This window comes from Chenopodium quinoa, unplaced genomic scaffold, assembly GCF_001683475.1.
Source record: "Chenopodium quinoa cultivar QQ74 unplaced genomic scaffold, ASM168347v1, whole genome shotgun sequence".
In the NCBI taxonomy this organism is placed as follows: domain Eukaryota; kingdom Viridiplantae; phylum Streptophyta; class Magnoliopsida; order Caryophyllales; family Amaranthaceae; genus Chenopodium; species Chenopodium quinoa.
In genome coordinates this window covers 590,076-607,310 of record NW_018742987.1, presented here as the reverse complement: position 1 = coordinate 607,310, position 17,235 = coordinate 590,076, and the positions used below count along the sequence as shown (strand labels likewise).

Genomic DNA, 17,235 nt, shown 5'->3' with positions numbered 1-17,235 from the left:
GTATCTACCTTTTCATAATTTTTTGTTTTTTCAGATTCTTACTTAAAATAACAAGCATGTAATAAAATCTTAGTTATTTTATGAACACTCTACCTAGATTCAAAAGGAAAACAGAGAATCAAAATGAAAAACAAAGTATTGGTCGTGTCTCATGCAACATCAACAGTTTAAAATACACTATGTAGATCAAGGATTGGAAAATTACCTTTCTTAACTTTGATGTACTAACGGGTTGCATTTAAAGAGAAAAACTAAAATCAGTTAAAAATAAGTTAAGAAAATATTAATATGTCGATAAGTTAAGATAGTTTAAATCAATTTTATTTAAGCCAAAAATGAAAATTTTACCATAATCGTTTGAAATATGACTATCATAATATTTTAATGATTATATAATTCATAATTGACATATTTTTTTCTTCAAATAATCAATTATATTACTTTATTAATGGTATTAAATAGTATTATCAACAAATTTTTGATCTATCGTTATAAAATAGCCACAATTAGTCTTATAATATCTACAATGTAATATAAATTTTGAAAATTTTAATCAAATCTAAAATAAAATGAACCGATCATATTATATATCAATTAAAACAATATGGCAGTCATTTTTCAAACAATTGCTGTAAAATCATCTAACAAAAAAACAAATGAATAAAAGACAACATATAATATGATTTTTAATACTAAATTAAAGGTTGCAACTCTCTAGTAAGGATCAAACCACATAAAACTCGGTGGATGCAAATCATGGAATAATTATTATCTATCTTGATTTGTTCAAAATACTCCTATTGTTTTTTCTTTTTCCCTTTTCATATCAAAGTTGAGATTTATTTGGTTTCTAAATTAGTTTTTTTTTTTAAAAAAAAATAAAAAATTTATTTTATAACTATAATCATTGGTTTTATGGCGGTATTTAGTACTCCGTAGTCTACTCTTTAGGCCAACAATGCCTTTAATATACTATATTATAAAACCCATTAGAAAACTATAATATTACGCTTTCAAGAACACAATTTAACCCACAAAAGTTAAAAATATTTTGAATTATAATTTGATATTGTGATGCTTTATATCGAGACGAATTTAACAAAAACTCCAAAACCATTAAAAGAAGTTGATATACGCATTTTTCTTAACCATGTACAATTTGTGCTAAAAGAAGCTATTACGGAGAATTAGATTTGATTAAAGTATACAAGGTACACCAATCTTTTAAATATCATCTTTTTACATAGTTTTAAAGTACAACGTTAAAGTAATATTTTCGTTTTAAATCATATCGTAAAAAGTAAATTGTCCTAATAGTTAAGGGATGGAAGAAGTAATAATTACACTCAAATTAGGTCACATAATACTTTAATCAAACTTCTTATCTAATCGTGAGACATAAGACTTTCCTTATTTTTATACAAAACAAAGCAATTTCCTAAAATTAATTAGTTAATCCCCTCTAATTTCCTGGCAAAAACTTACAAAAGGCAGGTTTACAATATTATAAATACCCATAGTACCCTCTCTTTAATTTATCAATCCACAATTTTAAGTCAAGTCAATCGCCTCTCAAACTCTCTCTTTCTCTTTCTTTCTCTCTCCTCTCCTCTCAACCTTCCAGAGAGTTCCGAAGGTCGAAGACTATTCAACAATGGCGACGGATCTCGAGACCAAGGCTAAGGAAGCTTTCATCGACGACCACTTCGAATTAGCCGTCGAACTCTACTCTCAAGCCATTGATTTGAACCCTAATAACGCCGAACTTTTTGCCGACCGTGCTCAAGCCAACATCAAACTCTCTAACTTCACTGGTTTGCCTTTTCTCTCTCTTCGATTTCATCGTCTATACATGGCAGATTTGTTTTCAATTGTTTTGTTTGAATAATTTTATTTTTAAAAAATTATCAGTTAAGTGATACAGTATAGTGTTTACTGTTCATCGTATTGTTGCTGTATTTAAAAAGTTTTGATTTATAAAAATTTTGATGAATTTTGCTGGTTAATTGTTCAATTCTAGGGTTTTTAATTGGATTTTTGAATTTGTGGTCAACTTTTGTTGTAAAGTACTAATTCGTGAATTTTGATATTTATTTCTCGTTACAATGCTTAATTGTTCCCGTTTTCTTGTTAATTGTTGACTTATTTTAGTATGATCAAATTGACCTGTGTTTCTTGCTGATATCTTTCTTCAATTTTCAGAAACGAAAAATGTGGATTGTGTTATGTGATTCTTTTAGTTGACCGGGTTTGCTATTGAATATGATTGAATTCTTACTTACTACTACTATACTATAAAAGTACATATTGATTGCGATTTAATTAAACTTTGAGCCTATTTTTATGTATTGGAAATTAGTTAATTTTTATTAATTGATTAATTGGTTATTGTTTATATGTACAGAGGCTGTTGCTGATGCAAACAAAGCCATCCAGTTGGATTCTTCAATGGCTAAGGCTTACTTACGGAAAGGGTTCGTTCTCGATTTTCTTTTACTGAATTGCAACAGTTTTACCTTATTATCTCTTGTTTTCTATCTTCATTGTTATAGATGCTTATTAACTTTCCATGAAAACATATTTTGGGTCTTGTGTCATAAAGAGAGATTCAGCATGTACTTAAAGAAATTTGACGCGTTAGGGCATAGACATACTTTTTGTAGACCATATTGCGGCATAAAGAGATTAAGAGAGATATAGGATGTACGAGATGAGTTTTGATGTATTAGGGGTCGGGCTTTTTCAAAATTGTTTGACTGTTATGGCTCTATTGTGACAATGGTTTCTTGCTAGTACTGACAATTAGTTTCTGTGTATTATTCATTAGATTACTTAATATTATTTTCCTGAAAATTCTGTCTAATTTTTTTATGATATTGTGTTTTGATTCTCATGGTTTGATCTTATCTTCTCAGAACTGCGTGTATGAAGCTTGAGGAATATCAGACTGCCAAGACAGCCTTCCAAGCTGGGGCTGGCTTAGCTCCTGAAGATTCAAGATTTAAAATTTTTATCAAGGAATGTGATGAGTGTATTGCAGGTATAGCTAATATGTTTTGCATTTCTTATCTAGGTTCTGTAACAAAGCATTGCATTTCTGCTTAATCCAGCCCTACAATATTGACATTCCCGTTTATTCTGTTTCCCAAAAGCACATGTTTTCAATTGTGGGTATGAAGTATTTTGTTTATGTTTAACCCCCCCCCCCCCACCCTCCCCCGGTAAATTGTATTTACTATTCTTCAATTTTTTTTAATAATTCTCAATACCTCCCTTTGTGATTGTGCTGTTATTGATCATGAAAGTTGCTCAGCAAAATTGTTGAATTGCTTTTCTTGTTTTTTTTTTCCCTTTCAAATTTCTATCTTATACATCTTTATTCCACTCATGTTTTCTCCTTGATTACAAGTCTTGATAGTTCGTAAAAGTTTCCATGCATGGTGCTGCTGGCTTAGATATCATATTCTAACTTTGTAGAATGAGTAATTTTTTTAGAGCCAATTTACAAACCTCTATGTTATGTCTTGTGACTCTTGGGTGCTTCATGGCTACTTGCAGAAGAGAATGCCATTTTTTCAAAACCTTCAGTCGAAAATACTACCAATGCACAAGCAGCCAGTGCTCCTGCCGTTGATGGACATTCTAGTCCAACAACTGCATTGCCAGTATCAAAACCAAAATTCAGGTCCTTCTTGGTTCCTTAAGCTTTCTTTTTCAAGATTTATATATTTATTTATTCATTTTTAATTTTTCTTCCTTCCAATTGACTATTCTTTTGGACGTTAGAGAGTAATTTGGTTGTCCTTATGAACTGCATGTTACAGGCATGAATTCTATCAGAAGCCTGAGGAAGTAGTAGTAACTGTTTTTGCAAAGGGTATACCAGCCAAAGATGTTGCCGTTGACTTTGGTGAACAAATTGTGAGTCTTTCTGTATTCAATTGAAACATAGTAATTCTTTGGGGGTGTTTATATGAGACTTTTACAATATTCATTTGCATTTCAGCTGAGTGTTACCATTGATCTTCCTGGTGAAGAACCATATCATCTTCAACCTCGCTTATTTGGAAAGGTAAATCACATACTTTGAAGCTATCTTCTTATTTCTCTTTGTGATTTTGATGCTGCCTTAAATCAGAGAATATGAGGTTCTGGAAAGTTATTGGCCAAGGACGATTTAAATCTTCTAGAATTATGGCTGTGATGAAAGATGGAAACAAATGCTTTTCTTTTGAGCAATTGTATCTTAAGCAATGTGCTTATTGAAATATTGTAACTGGGGTTGTATTGCATGTTGTATCCTGGCAGATAATTCCCGCCAAATGCAGATATGATGTCTTGTCCACAAAAATTGAAATCCGTCTTGCAAAAGCTGAACCAATTCAATGGACGTCTTTGGAATATGTCAAGGATGTTGTTGTTCCCCAAAAGATAAACATTTCAACTCGTAAGTGGATAGTGTTGCTTATCAGATTTTTGGCAGCTATCTAGATTCTAGAATATTGTTGTTTTGTTCCTGTATCATATTTCTGTCAATGGTTGAATTGATTAGTAGTCAAACTTTGCCTGGATCCAGCCTTTTGTGTCAATTGTGCTGTGGATGAACCTCTTCTCAAGTCCATTATAATGTTAGGAGCATTTCTGTAGAATGCTGAAAGTGCTGCTGTCTTACTCCCCCGTGTTTTTCTGGGGTGAGGATTGAAATGGAGATTAAAGTGAGGTTTACTAGAAATTATTCCGGACTGTGATTAAGTTATGCGCTAATATCAAATTTGAATGAATGTTATTTATACTATCTGAAGAGTAGAAAGGAAATGCTCTCTGCTTGCCATAGTACTCTATTTAACTTGCTGATCTAAGAAAATATGTTTTGCGTTTGCTAATAGTAGTTTGTGTACAAGTAACTGAACTCTAATTATGTTAATTTATGAAATATTGCAGCTGCACAGAGGCCATCTTACCCATCCTCAAAACACAGGGGAGTGGACTGGGACAAGTTGGAAGCTCAGGTGAAGAAAGAGGTACGTTTTCATAGTTCATACTTAATGTTGGATTATCCTAATGAACATCTGCTTTTGTACGGCCACCTATGCTCTTTGTGAAGGATTTCTACAGATAAATAGGAAAAAAGAATGAGAAATTGGGACCTTTTTACTCTTTCGTTTTGCATGTGCTCTCTCTCTTTTTTTAATTATTTTGTGAAGGTGTGGATTGAAACATAAACTGGGGAAATAAATAGAGTTCCATTCGAATCCACCTGTATTCATGTTCTCTACTCGTATGAATAGCTACCCGGCTGTGCGTTATCTGGTGTGTTATTTATTTTCTTTGTCTGTTCTGTTGCCTCACAAAAACTAAACCAAATGTACCCTTATTAAGAGAGATATACTTGTGGATGCCAACTAGTTTAGTGGCTCTCTCTACATTCCAATATATATATATATATATATATATATATATATATATATATATATATATATATATATATATATATATATATACTTTCTTGAATTGTCACTTAGTAGAAGCTGGGTCTCATCTTGCAGGAGAAGGATGAAAAATTGGATGGTGATGCAGCTTTGAACAAATTTTTCCAGGACATATATCGAGATGCTGATGAGGACACTAGAAGAGCTATGCAGAAATCCTTTGTAAGACTTTGAACTTCTATAAATATTGATTCCGATCTGTTGAGTGACGTGGTTTGCTTCTGCAAATGGATTCTATAGTTTCTGGAAAATTGATTGCTTGTTCTATCATTCACAGGTGGAGTCAAATGGAACAGTGCTGTCAACAAACTGGAAGGATGTGGGCGCAAAGAAGGTTGATGGAACCCCTCCTGATGGCATGGAGATGAAGAAATGGGAATACTAAGTCTTTCTATCTTACATTTAATCTTGTGCAGTTTTTTGGCCTGCTATAGTCTTTTATTTTTCCAGACTACATGTTGGGTGGCTAATCGTACTCATTGAAGTCGAGGTCTCTTGATTTTGTTTTGTTGTCTCAGTTAAAAGCTATTATTGAGCTTCAAAACCTTTAGTCTGTTATTTTGTGAAATAGCTGAGGATAATCTTTATATTTCAAAGATGCTTAGTCTAGAAAATGGTTATCTTTAATTGTCAGCAAGTTAAAGTTATATTCTCTCTAAATTCTCAACATAGCGTTAAGTATTAAGGTTTGCCATTTCCTTTAAACGGTCATTGTTTTTATAAACAACTAAATTTATTGTGGAAATAATATTGTGTCCTTCATTCATAACTTATGTTTTTTGGAAGGGAATGAACGTGGTTTATAATTAGTCATAAACATCTACAATAGTACAATGATATATTGATTTAAAAACCATATACCAGTAGTATTTAGGGAAAGTATAACTTTTAACAATCAAAAGAAATGCTTCGTATAACTTTTCCAATTTGTTTACTTTCTACTTGTTTACACTTGCTCAATGGTTAGTCAAGAATTAGTAGCACTGTAGTCACTGTTGTTTTACCTTAAGATGGAACATGACAGAAAATTATCATAATTATTTTTATGTTTTTTATTCTTTCGATCTAATAATGCCATAATAACTTATGCATTGAAATTGTCTTAAACATACTAAAAAGAGAAAAAAAAATTAAGATAAGTTGTATCTCACTAATTTTGCAAGGTGTTGTTCTTTGATTCTATCATTATTGTAATTATTCCCTTTATAAAACAATCAATTTCTTGTTTTAATCACACATTTCATTTCATCTTCCCAAAACAGAACCTCAAATTCCTCTGTTTTTTTTTTAATAATGGAGAAAATAGTACTTTATCCATCACCAGGAATCGGCCATTTAATCTCCATGGTTGAGCTTGGAAAACTCCTTTTATCTCACTCATCTTCTATCTCTTCCATTACCATTCTCATTGCAACTTCCCCTTCTTAACTGGCTCATATTCATCATACATTTCCTCTGTTTCAAATTCGTTCCCTTCTATCACCTTCCTTTCTCTTCCTTATGTTCCTCTTCTCCTAGGTGAACCTTCAAATTACGAAGACTTTGAACATATCTTGTATGAAGCTCTTCGTAGTAATAACCACAATGTCCAGCAATTCCTTGAATTGATATCTGTATCCTCCCCTGTTTCAGCCTTCATTCTTGACTTCTTTTGTTACCCTGCTGTTGAAGTTTCTCAATCACTTAAAATACCCACTTACTTTTTCTTTACTTCGAGTGCTTCTACTCTAGCGTTCTTTCTTAACTTCCCGGAGTTCGACAAAATTGCCACTGATTCTTACGGGAGTCTTAAGGCTTCGACTTCTTTTGAGATTCCTGGGTTGTTCTCTGTTCCTGCTAGTCATATGATCGAGCCTATGCTTGATCGAGGTGTGAGCTACTATGAGTTTATTAATTTGGCTGAAACTATGCCCAAGTCTGATGGGATTATCATTAATACTTTCGAATCATTAGAAGTTAAAGCTGTTAAGGGTTTGAAACAGGGGACTTGTCTTCCTGGTACTCAAATTCCTCCTGTTTATTGTATTGGGCCTTTGTTTGCTAATCGTGATGGCGGTGTGGAGAACAATGGTGAAGAGAGACATGAGTGTCTGAAATGGCTCGATTCACAACCTAGTCGGAGTGTGGTGTACTTGGGGTTTGGGAGTAGAGGTGTGTTTTCTAAGGAGCAAATATGGGAGATAACTTTTGGGTTAGAGAGGAGTGGGGTGAGATTTCTGTGGACTGTTCGGGCCCCTCCTGGTAATGAGAAGGGTGCTAAGTTTACTCCGCCACCGGATCCGGATTTGGACTCAATCCTCCCGGAAGGGTTTTTGGAACGTACTAAAAATAGGGGTCATGTAGCTAAGTCGTGGGTCCCACAGATTGCGGTGTTGGGTCATGAATCTGTGGGTGGGTTTGTGAGTCATTGTGGGTGGAACTCGACTTTAGAGGCGGTGAATGCTGGGGTGCCTATGGTGGTGTGGTCTCTTTATGCCGAGCAAAGATTTATTAAGATTTTGATTGTGGAGGAGATAGGGATTGCATTACCGATGGATGAAAATGAAGATTGGTTTGTGAGCTCAAGTGAGAGGTTGAGAAGCGAGTCAAGCAAATTTTGGGATCGGAGGAAGGGGATGTAGTAAGGAAACGTATGCTCGAATTGAGAAATAAGGCTAAGGTCGCACTAAATGAAGGAGAATCGTCAGAGGTTGCATTAACTGCATTAATAGAATCATGGAAGCATTGAAGATAGTACTGTATTAATGTGTAATGTAAGAAGCTGTGCCAGCATTTAAATTAATAGTCTTTAGTGTTTGTTTAGACAATCATTTGTGCATAGGAAGTTATCTTATGAACTTTGATTTCTGAAGTTAACACACTTTTTTAAAAAAAAAAAAAAAAAAAAAAAAAAAAAATCAAAAACCTGTTCTCACTAATTTTACAAAGTGCCTAGTTTAACTCTAGCATAATCCTTACTACGGAGTATGTAACAAGTACTTAATAACACTCTAGATGCTGGACAAGTAAGGTACTTAAAATTTAAAATTACTACTGTACTTGGTTTATTAGTAATTGTTCCATTTTAACTTTACACATATTTCAATACAAAACCTTATATACAAGGATCTATAACTTCAAAAATTATATATTTGAAAAATTTATATCAAGACGCATTTAACGAGATCCAACGTAGTTACGTAGCTATGATTTTCATTAATAGTAAATAATGGCCAAAGTGAGGTGTGTGAGTAAGGTTAAAAGTCAAATAAATCAATTAAAAAAATGAGGATGTAGGCTTGATGTTTCTGTTAATTATTATAAGAGCTATTAGTATTAATCTTTAGATCAAAAGTTAACATTATTTTAACACCTTATAATGATACAACTAATTGTCTCCGTTACAGGTTATGTGCAACGATTAGACATTTTTCCTCTCTGTTTTATGTCAAATCGTTGCACATAACCTTTACGGAGGTAGTATATTAAATGTAGTTTGGTATATATCTAACGTCAAATTAGTGAGTCACATGTATGTTAAATTTAACTAGTCCGTTTCATTTATTTGGTAGTAAGAGGAAGTAGTTTAATAGTGACTGGTGAATTTAAAATTGGGAAAGTAGTTGTATGTTGGCCACGATTTCATTGTAATGGTCATGGATTACATCACCATCTTAACTACTGAAATCTCAAAGATTTTCACTAAGATTTTCTTGTACACCTTCTCCAATCTCCATTTATTTAAGTTCAATTCACAAAAAAACGTGAGCCACGAGTTCACGATTTGGTTCAGATAATAACATGCTTTTTTTTTTTTTTTTTTGAAAAGCAGATAATAACATGCTTAAATTACAGTCAATTGTGTAGTTTTCTTGTTTTCATTCATCTTCTAAAAAAAACAAAACTTCAAATTCCTCTGTTTTTCCAACAATGGAGAAAATAGTACTTTACCCATCACCAGGAATCGGCCATTTAATCTCCATGGTCGAGCTCGGAAAACTTCTATTATCTCACTCTTCTTCTATCTCCATTACTATTCTCATTGCAAACTTCCCTTCAGTTAGTAGTTCATATTCATCCTACATCTCCTCTGTTTCGGCTTCTTTTCCTTCAATCAACTTCCTTTCTCTGCCTTCAGTTTCTCTACTACTTGGTGATCCAATAAATTACGAAAATTTTGAACATATTCTTTATGAATTTCTTCAGAGTAATAGCAACAACGTCAAACAATCCCTTGAATCGATTTCTGTCTCTTCCCCTGTTTCAGCCTTCATTATTGACTTTTTTTGTTACTCTGCTGTTGAAGTGTCTCAATCACTTAAAATACCCACTTACTTTTTCTTCACTTCTGGTGCTTCTGCTCTAGCTTTCTTTCTTAATTTCCCGGTCTTCGATAAAATTGCCACTGATTCTTACAGGAATCTTATGGATTCGGCTTCGTTTGAGATTCCTGGATTGTTCTCTGTTCCTGCTAGTCATATGCTCGAGCCTATGCTTGATCGAGGTGTGAGTTATCATGAGTTTGTTAAAATGGCTGAAACCATGCCCAAGTCCGATGGGATTATCGTTAATACATTCGAGTCGTTGGAGGTTAAAGCTGTAAAGGGTTTGAAACAGGGGACTTGTCTTCCTGATACACAAATTCCTCCTGTTTATTGTATTGGGCCTTTGTTTGCTAACCGTGGCGGCGGTGCGGAGAATAATAGTGAAGAGAGGCATGAATGTCTGAAGTGGCTTGATTCGCAACCTAGTAAAAGTGTGGTATACTTGGGGTTTGGGAGTAGAGGTATGTTTTCTAAGGAACAAATTTTGGAGATAGCTTTAGGGTTAGAAACGAGTGGGGTGAGGTTTTTGTGGACGGTTCGGGCCCCTCCTAGTGAAGAGAAGGGTGCCAATTTGTCTCAGCCACCGGATCCGGATCTAGATTCGATTCTTCCAGAAGGATTTTTGGATCGGACTAAAGATAGGGGTCATGTAGCTAAGTCGTGGGTCCCACAGATTGCGGTGTTGGGTCATGAGTCAGTGGGTGGGTTTGTGAGTCATTGTGGGTGGAACTCGACTTTTAGAGGCAGTGGATGCTGGGGTGCCTATGGTGGCGTGGCCTCTTTACGTCGAGCAAAGGTTTAATAAGATTCTAATTGTGGAGGAGATAGGGATTGCATTACCAATGGATGAAAATGAAGATTGGTTTGTGAGTTCGAGTGAGATTGAGAAGCGAGTCAAGCAAATTTTAGGCTCGGAAGGAGATGTTGTAAGAAAACAAATGCTCGAAATGAGGGAGAAGGGTAAGATTGCTCTCAATGAAGGACAGTCGTCTAATGTTGCATTAACTGCATTAATGGAATCATGGATACATTGAAGAATGAAGATTGTGCAATGTTATGTAAGTTGCTATGCTGACAATACAATTTCTAGGCTTTACTCGTGTTGAATCTTTAATAAGCTTGAATCTTTAATAAGCTTAATTACTTGTGCAATTGTTCTTAAATTCTTAATTTGTTTGAAATTATGGAGTGGTCTACTGATCTTGGATGTTGCCTATATTGGAGGCTATTTTTGAGTTTTTATTATCTTTTATTTATAATGATAAAAAAAATGACTTATCACATAATTGAGTACACCAAATGCGACTTGTGAATTATATTGCGGTTTTTGGGCAATAATTGAGTAGAAGTGTGGTGTTCGGGGCCTGCTTTGCCAAAAAATTGAAAGGTACAGGACTACAGGATTGCCAAAACATGTTTAACATTAGCAAAAGTGAAAATCTACAACTACATACTCCCTTGGTAATGGGTAGAGGGTCTGTTTTTATGGTCTTACCCTAGGGCCTGAGTATGTGATGAACCGATGACTATTAAAGTGCGACAAAATATAGAGATATTAAGGTTTGTCGTTTCTCTAAAAGATCAATGGTTTTGTAAGCCACGAAAGTCATTGCAGAATAATACTCCCTTCGTTTTTTTTATATGCATCACTTTCGTTTTATGGGTGTTTTTTTTATATACATCACTTTTATATTTGGTAAAATTATACTATATTTTATTATTTCTCTCTCTTACTTTAAACCCCACTCAAATTATTTTATCATTTCTCTCTCTTCTATGTCCCCACTTAAATAATAAAATATCTATTCTCTTATATACTTTTTCTTTCATGGTTCCCATCATACTTTTATTATAATTATTTATTCATCCACTCACAATATTATATTTATCTCCTAAAACTATGTGCATTCCCAAATGATGCATATAAAAAAACGAACGGAGTATAATTCTATAAAAGACGAAGATAAGAAAAAATAAATATTAGAAAGCCCTTCTTACGAGGGGAAATTCCTAATGTAATTCCTTATAAATTACTCGTATAAACTTATCCTAAAAACAAGAGGGTAAAGAATGAGTCGGAACTTTTAAAAATGTAAGTATTTCATACCTGTATTTCAGAATAATGGACTTGTTTAATGTATAATAACTGTACAACTGTACAAGATCTAATGGAGCCACAGTTGGGGCCTTGGGGGCGGCTTTGTAAATTTGTTCACTTCCAAAACTTAATTACTTGTATGTTATTGTATCTTTGGCCTCATTTGTTTTACATGGGAATATATTCTCAGTAAGAAGTTACTTTTCATGGAAATACTTTCTTTAATGAAATTCGTTAAATCGTTATATTTTCCCGTTCTCCAAAATTCCAAATATTGCAACATGGGGATGGACATTTTTTTTTTCTTTTTTTTTTAAGTCGGACATGTATTTTAAGAATAGGAGAGATTGAGGGGATTAAATATAGGGACCATGTGATGAGGAGCAGACCTGTTTTTGAGATATTGGTGGCCTGGGGCGAATATATGATATGAGGCCCTAATTAATAAGGTTTTTTTTTTTTTTTTTTGGTGATCACGAGAGGCAATCCCCAAAGAAAATTACTCGTATTTTATTTGCACAAAAAAAAATTACTCGTATTTTATAATTTCATTTTTTTAATTTTTTTTTTTTTTTGTTGAAGAAAAAAGACTAGCCACTTCAATTTTAACTCCAAAATTCTAATATCAAATCTGAAAAATAAAAGATACAAAGTACTCTGTAGTATCATTTGTTTTATTTATAAGAGCAAATAATAAGAAGTCATTGTTCCATACTTCTATTCATCATTTTATTCCACGCCAAAGAAAAAGAAAACAAACTAAATGAAACAAATTGTTGTTGCTTATTTTATTTTTCTTGATTAAATTCAATTTGTCGAATAAAAACCTTACAAAATTAAATTAAAATCATCAAACACAAATTATACGGAGTATTAATTATGTTTTTGACAAATTATATTAACTATATAAAAAAGACAAGAGATAAAGTTTTAAAATGAACAAATTGATAAATTGAACATGAAACTTGAACTATTAGAAAATATAACATAATTTGAATTGATGAGAGAGTGACGATAGAAAGTCGAAGCCAAACAGAATTGATATTGCCCAGCATTGAAAATTTAAGAGATACTCATAGTTAATTAGCATATTTATTAAGGACTACTTTGACTTTGGGTAGGTTTTTGGAAAAACTAATTTAAAGAGATACTACGAGTACTATATTACTCCAGAAATTAAATTTTTAAAATATTCAATAAATTTAAAATATAGAAAACTAAATGATGTATTTAATGACTTTAATCTACTTTGAAAACTGTTGAGAATTACTCAAACATGGAGTACTTTTATATATATATATATATATATATATATATATATATATATATATATATATATTTGGGGTCTTGATTATAACTAAATTAAGCTTTAATACCCGCCCTGGACCTGCTACGGGGCTGATGAGGAGAAAGAAAGAGAAAACATGTGCATATATGAAAATGTTGCAATGTTAGTGAAACATAAAAGCGATAGTATGTGAGAAAGAGTAGTTTTTGTTAATAATTTAAGAGCATGCTTAGTAAGAATGTGTTTGCCTTGAAAACAAATTCAATTAAATAATTATTGTTGCTAAGTATTTGGTTAGACGGTTTAATGCTTTCCACTATTTGTTACCTATCTAAAACTTATGGTAACATTCAAGATCAAACTAGTGTATTGTTATGTGTGTTAAGTTTCAACGATCAATTATTTACCTATAAATGATGTATATTTTTTACACTTAACATCTAATCATATACATTTCCTTAAGGGAAAAAAATATCATATACATATAAGCTCAAGCTAGTACACCTTTTGTCCCTAAATTAAAAGTATATTTCTTTTTATAATGTGAGTAATAAAATTACTAGAAAAAAAGCTTTATATTAAGGGACAGACAGAGTAGTACATTAGCAATGTGCACTAAATTTTGGCAATCAATGATTGCAGGACAAAGAGAATAATCTTATAAGAATTTGATTTGTCAATCTAAAAATATCAAAGCAATTGTATGATGATTGGCCGCGATTTCATTGTAAGAGTCCTGGATTATCACATCTTGACTACTACAATTTCTAGGGGTGTTAAATATCGCCGTCCAAATTTATCATCACCGCCATCATTTCAAGTAAATTACAATCTTGCCTTTACTATTTTTTTTCCCATTTTCATTTTGTAACATTAGTCCATCAACCACAACCGTATCAACCACCACCTTCTACACTGCACATCCACAACGACGACAAAAGTCGACGAGAAAGGGATAGTGATCGAGGTGGCTTGATGAAAAAAGAATCAAGGATCAATCGGAGCTCCACGGTAACCGGTTTTGGGCTCCAGTTACCATGGTCAACCGGAGGTCAAAACTGGTTACCGTCCACGGTACCCGGAGGCCAAAATCGGTTACCATGGACGGTAATCGGAGCCTAATTCAAAATTTGCTCAATTTTCTTTAAAAAAATTAATATGGTGTGGCCGGTAACCGGAGGTGAAAACCGGTCGCCCACCACCGGTAACCGGAGGTGAAAACTGATTACCGGCGCGGTCAACCGGATTTGGTCGCCGGTTACCGGTGTTGGCAACCGGTTACCACCCACTTATTTCATAAAAAAAAAAAAAAAACTAATCGGAAACTACTTACCTTCTTTCTGCCGTAGCTGTCGCCGTCGCCGATGTCTAAGTCTGTGCCGCCTCCACCGCTTGAGATCGCGCCACCGCCACTGCATGAGCTCTCCGCCAATTTCTTCCCGGTAAACCCCAAATATGTGGTTGTGTGGTAAAAAAGGTAAGTGGTTGGTGTTTGAGGAGAGAGAAAAAAAAAAGGGTCAAAGATGGGTTTGGGTTTAGTAAGGGCAAAATTGTCAGTTTGCTCGAATGATGATGGTGGCGATAAATTTAAACGGGGGTATTTAGCATTCCACTTTCTAAGATATCACTAGCATTTTCTCTCAACATCTTATCCATTAATCAACTTCAATTTACTAAAATAAAATGTCAACCACGAGTCCACATTTCCACAACCCTTGGACAATCACACATTTGCTTCAGAGAGTAGTATAAATTCACTTAGTTTTCTTATTTCTATTCTCACATTTCATCTTCTTTAAAAAAAAAAAAAACCCCAAAGATCAAACTCCTAAAACAATGGAGAAAATAGTACTTTACCCATCACCAGGAATCGGCCATTTAATCTCCATGGTTGAGCTCGGAAAACTTCTATTATCTAACTCTTCTTCTATCTCCTCCATTACCATTCTCATTGTTAACTTCCCCTTCTTAACTGGCTCATATTCATCTTACATTTCCTCTGTTTCCGCTTCGTTCCCTTCGATCACCTTCCTTTCTCTGCCTTCTGTTCCCCTACTACTTGGTGATCCATCAAATTACGAAGATTTTGAACAAATTATCTTCGAATTTCTTCGTAGTAATAGCAACAATGTCAAGCAATCTCTTGAATCAATTTCTATCTCTTCCCCTGTTTCAGCCTTCATTCTTGACTTCTTTTGTTACCCTGCTCTTGAAGTTTCTCTATCACTTAAAATACCCACTTACTATTTCTACACTTCTGGAGCTTCTGCTCTAGCATTATGTCTGAACTTACCGGTTTTCGACAAAATAGCCACTGATTCTTACAGGAATCTTAAGACTTCTTTTGAGATTCCAGGGTTGTTTTCTGTTCCTGCTGATCATATGCTCGAGCCTATGCTTGATCGAGGTGTGAGTTATTATGAGTTTGTTAAAGTTGCTGAAACTATGCTTAAGTCTGATGGGATTATTGTTAATAGCTTCGAGTCATTAGAGGTTAAAGCTGTTAAAGGTTTGAAACAGGGGACTTGTCTTCCTGGTACACAAATTCCTCCTGTTTATTGTATTGGGCCTTTGTTTGCTAATCGTGGCGGCGGTGCAGAGAACAGTGGTGAAGAGAGGCATGAATGTCTGAAGTGGCTTGATTCGCAACCTAGTAAAAGTGTTGTGTACTTGGGGTTTGGGAGTAGAGGTGTGTTTTCTAAGGAGCAAATATTGGAGATAGCTTTTGGTTTAGAAAGGAGTGGGGTGAGATTTTTGTGGACCGTTAGGGCTCCTCCTAGTGAAGAAAAGGGTGCCAAGTTCTCTGACCCACCGGATCCGGATCTAGACTTGATCCTTCCAGTAGGGTTTTTGGATCGGACCAAAGATAGGGGTCATGTAGCTAAGTCGTGGGTCCCGCAAATTGCGATTTTGGGTCATGAATCGGTGGGTGGGTTTTTTAGTCATTGTGGGTGGAACTCGACTTTAGAGGCAGTAGATGCTGGGGCGCCTATGGTGGCATGGCCTCTTTATGCCGAGCAAAGGTTTAATAAGATTTTGATTGTGGAGGAGATAGGGATTGCTTTACCGATGGATGAAAATGAAGATTGGTTTGTGAGTTCGAGTGAGATTGAGAAGCGAGTTAAGCAAATTTTAGGCTCGGAAGGAGATGTTGTAAGAAAACAAATGCTCGAAATGAGGGAGAAGGGTAAGATTGCTCTCAATGAAGGACAATCGTCTAATGTTGCATTAACTACGTTAATGGAATCATGGGTACATTGAAGATTGTACAATGTTATGTCTTATGTAAGTTGCTATGCTGACATTACAATTTCTAGGCTTTACTTCTGTTGAATCTCTAATAAGCTTAATTACTTGTGCAATTGTTCTGGAATTCTCAAATTGTTAGAAATAATGGAGTGATCTTGGATGTTGCCAATATTGGAATTCTCTCCCTTCTCTTCCTTCAATCTCTTTCATTCCTTTCCCTTTTCCTTCCATTCAAACACATTTGTAAATGTTTGACCGCTAAGATAGTTACTGAAAGATTTTATTAGTAAAAATCATATAGGGTCTGTTCGACCTATTCACCTTATTTTCGTTTAGATTTAATAATAATTACAGTTAAGTTTTAATAAGATAAATTCAAAAAAAAAAGGGGGGGGGGGAATAAAAAAAAGGAGAAAATAATCTGATTTAAAAGGGTATAAAAAAGGAGAAAATAATCTGATTTAAACTACTTTTGTTTTAGTTTATTAGCAACATTTATCATAAATGAATACTACTTATAAATTATTTGCAACAAATAAAGAGTATTAGTCCTTCCTTTTTTACATGTCATTTCTTTCTAATTCTTGCATTTCATCACATATAACTTTATTTTTCTTTCTACATTATCATTTATAAACAAATTTACCTAAATATGGGTGAATATCACATTGTTGTAAATAATTGAAACATATGTAGTACGTTAAACAATTGGTTGAAATATTAATGTAGTTGATGGTCGAAATTTAAATGTAGTTGTAAATATAAATGTAGTTGTGTACTTCGGGTATAGTATGGTTTATTTAAAAC

At 33.9% G+C, this 17,235-nt stretch overlaps 3 protein-coding genes and 1 pseudogene across 3 annotated transcripts; all 4 read left to right on the top strand.

Annotated features, from left to right (window-relative positions):
- Positions 1-1,531: 1,531 nt before the first annotated feature.
- Positions 1,532-6,158, top strand: LOC110729563 (protein SGT1 homolog B-like). Its single transcript, XM_021909304.1, has 10 exons — positions 1,532-1,814; positions 2,405-2,474; positions 2,916-3,040; positions 3,559-3,685; positions 3,825-3,921; positions 4,007-4,072; positions 4,309-4,447; positions 4,942-5,021; positions 5,547-5,651; positions 5,767-6,158. Exons 1-10 carry the CDS (start codon positions 1,655-1,657, stop codon positions 5,872-5,874), a joined length of 1,077 nt encoding a protein of 358 aa, XP_021764996.1. The 5' UTR covers positions 1,532-1,654; the 3' UTR covers positions 5,875-6,158.
- Positions 6,159-6,286: 128 nt separating this feature from the next.
- Positions 6,287-9,290, top strand: LOC110729561 (annotated as a pseudogene).
- On the top strand, positions 9,265-11,021 carry LOC110729562 (UDP-glycosyltransferase 88A1-like). The gene is given in 2 exon segments (XM_021909303.1): positions 9,265-10,529; positions 10,531-11,021. Coding segments are annotated over 2 exon segments (1,428 nt in total). The 5' UTR covers positions 9,265-9,398; the 3' UTR covers positions 10,828-11,021.
- A 2,924-nt stretch (positions 11,022-13,945) lies between these two features.
- LOC110729560 (UDP-glycosyltransferase 88B1-like) lies at positions 13,946-16,542 on the top strand. Its single transcript, XM_021909302.1, has one exon. It carries the CDS (start codon positions 15,016-15,018, stop codon positions 16,438-16,440), a length of 1,425 nt encoding a protein of 474 aa, XP_021764994.1. The 5' UTR covers positions 13,946-15,015; the 3' UTR covers positions 16,441-16,542.
- The last annotated feature ends 693 nt before the right edge of the window (positions 16,543-17,235 follow it).